The following is a 2,384-nucleotide window of genomic DNA, read 5'->3' on the forward strand; positions in this document are numbered from 1 at the left end:
ATTCCCCTTTGTGACCCCCTCGGCCTCGTCGTTCCCGGCCACAGGAATCCAGGAACCACGCGCCCGATTTGTCGTCTCGTACCGCCAGCCCCTGGAACGCCCACGACTTACACTTACACTGCGCGACGCCCTGTTTTGTGCCTGGCTCGGCGCCTCCTTTTGAGACTAGCCTCCCTTGCCCGATACTACCACCCTTCTTCTACCGACGCATGGAGATCATCTTGTAACCACACCTTTACACGCCAGGCCAGCTCGTCGGAGCGGCCCGCCATAGTCAGCCCCTCATGGACCCCCGAGACCAGACGTTCATGACCATCCACAGTAGGTCAAAGCAGACCGCGTTTCCCGGCCCGGGCTGACTCTAGTGCACTCTAGACCTTACCCCCGATGCCAACATCCTCTTCGCCTCCGACTCCATCTTCGACATCCTAGGCTACCAGCCGGACGAGGTCCGGGGCAAGTCTGCCTTTGAGTATTTCCACCCCGAGGAGGTCCCATTTGCTCGTTCCATCCACAGCCGAGGCGTCCTGCTAGACAAGGCGGCCGTCTTGCACTATGCACGCATCGTTGCGAAGAACGGCCAGTGGATGAGCTGTGAATGTTGTTTTACCGTTGTTCACAATGTCTTGGTCGCTTCGACAAGTATATACTTTAGGGGGGAAAGGAGCGAGAGTATGCACCGAACTTGTGGCTCGCATCTCTGCTCACCGCTAACATGTACCCTCAGGGCGAGCGAGGGACGCACCTCAAATCAGGCGGATATTTTCTAGCTCACCGAGAGACCCCCGATACCACACGCTTGAGCACCTATCGCCCCAAAATTTAAGATGCCTCCCGATGGAGCGGGAACCGCGGGCTGCCCTCATCCTTAACCGCTTTACTAGAAACCTAACCATCATGTACGCGACGGACGCCGTTGCTCAAATACTAGGGATACGCTCGGATGAGCTTCTCGAGAAACCCTTCTACGAGTGCATTCAGCCGAATTGTCTCGACGAGGCCGAAAAGTGCTTGGAGAGCGCCAAAGCAAACGAGTCGATCGCCTACCTCCGATTCTGGTACAAGGACCCGCGAATCGACCCTAACGACCCAGCCAATGAAGAGGATGTTGATGAAATGGAGGACGGAGCCGACGACAGGAGTAGCTCCAACGCGAGCGAGGTTGACGTTAAGGACCTAGGCCTGAGGAACAGGAACAGTTGCATGGACATCGACGAGGGGTCAAATTTCCGGACACGGGGTGGGGATGACGATGCTATGAGCGATGCCCATGGGCCAAGGTCTCGTCGACAATCACCCCAGACATTTGAGTTAGAGGCCGTCGTCTCGTGCACATCAGATGGACTTGTCGTAGTCCTGCGGAGAGCGCGGCCTCCCATTCCCGACCCACAACCCCCAGTGACACCGGCCGCCTTGAACTTTGAGAACGGCCTCTTCGCGGCACCGTGGGGCCAGCATCCCATCGAGCCCTATATCTCCCCGGACCTGCTCTACACATTCCGCCCGCCGCTCCTACCACAATACATGCCGCTACGAGAATGCGTCAAGGCAGCCGGCGGGCCACCACTTGATCGTATGTCCCCCCTCCCCATCCCATATCTAGCCGCGAAATATCTTGCTAATCATCGACTACAGAACTCATGCGCTCCATACGTGACGTGGCCGTCTTCGCATGGGCCGTAACCGGCATCAACCCAAGCCTCGCAGAAAACTACGGCCAGGGCGGCCGGCCCAGGATAAACAGCGGCGGCGGCCAATCCCCCATCGACGGTCTCCCCACATGGGAATCCGATTCCCGCCCAACCACCTACCCCCCGCCGGGGGACTTGTCCGCCGACCGGAACGAGTCGCCCAAAGAACCCTCCACCTTTAACCGCGGCCGCGGCAGCCGCAGCGGAAGCGGCCTGTACGCATCTGACCCCTCCTCCATCCACGGCTACCGCACCCGCCACGCCTCGCTCGACGAGAACATGTACGACACCGGCAGCAGCAGTCCGGCAAGCCGGGTGGGCCACGTCCCCGTACTCCTACAGTGGCGACGGCAGCGGCGCGAGGAGCGATGCCGGGAGCGCGCGGGGTTATGAACAGGGAGGCGGTGGCTACCACCGGCGCCCGCCCCTCCGCCCGGCGTTTTCGTACGACGCCCTGCACGACCACGCCCGGCACCAGCAGCAGGCGTACGCGCTCCGCGTCGGCGTCGGAGGCGGCGGCGCGGAGGTGCAATTTTAGGGAGGAGATCTGGCATGCGGTTGGGGGGGAGGCGGCGGCCCCGGGGAGGAGTTGTCTATCAAGCTATGGTGGGGCAGGGGTGGGCCATCGTCAGGGGGTTGTTGGGGGGGGAGGAGGGGCGGCCGTTGGGGGGGGTCTCCGAAATGGCCGGGGGC

At 61.4% G+C, this 2,384-nt stretch overlaps 1 protein-coding gene across 1 annotated transcript; it reads left to right on the forward strand.

Annotated features, from left to right (window-relative positions):
- Window positions 1–284: 284 nt before the first annotated feature.
- Window positions 285–2,084, forward strand: CHGG_04842 (uncharacterized protein; the record flags this gene model as incomplete). Its single annotated transcript, XM_001224055.1, has 4 exons — window positions 285–321; window positions 376–642; window positions 728–1,573; window positions 1,636–2,084. 4 exons carry the CDS (start codon window positions 285–287, stop codon window positions 2,082–2,084), a joined length of 1,599 nt encoding a protein of 532 aa, XP_001224056.1.
- Window positions 2,085–2,384: the final 300 nt, after the last annotated feature.

Source organism: Chaetomium globosum, genomic scaffold (assembly GCF_000143365.1).
Source record: "Chaetomium globosum CBS 148.51 scaffold_4 genomic scaffold, whole genome shotgun sequence".
In the NCBI taxonomy this organism is placed as follows: Eukaryota; Fungi; Ascomycota; class Sordariomycetes; order Sordariales; family Chaetomiaceae; genus Chaetomium; species Chaetomium globosum.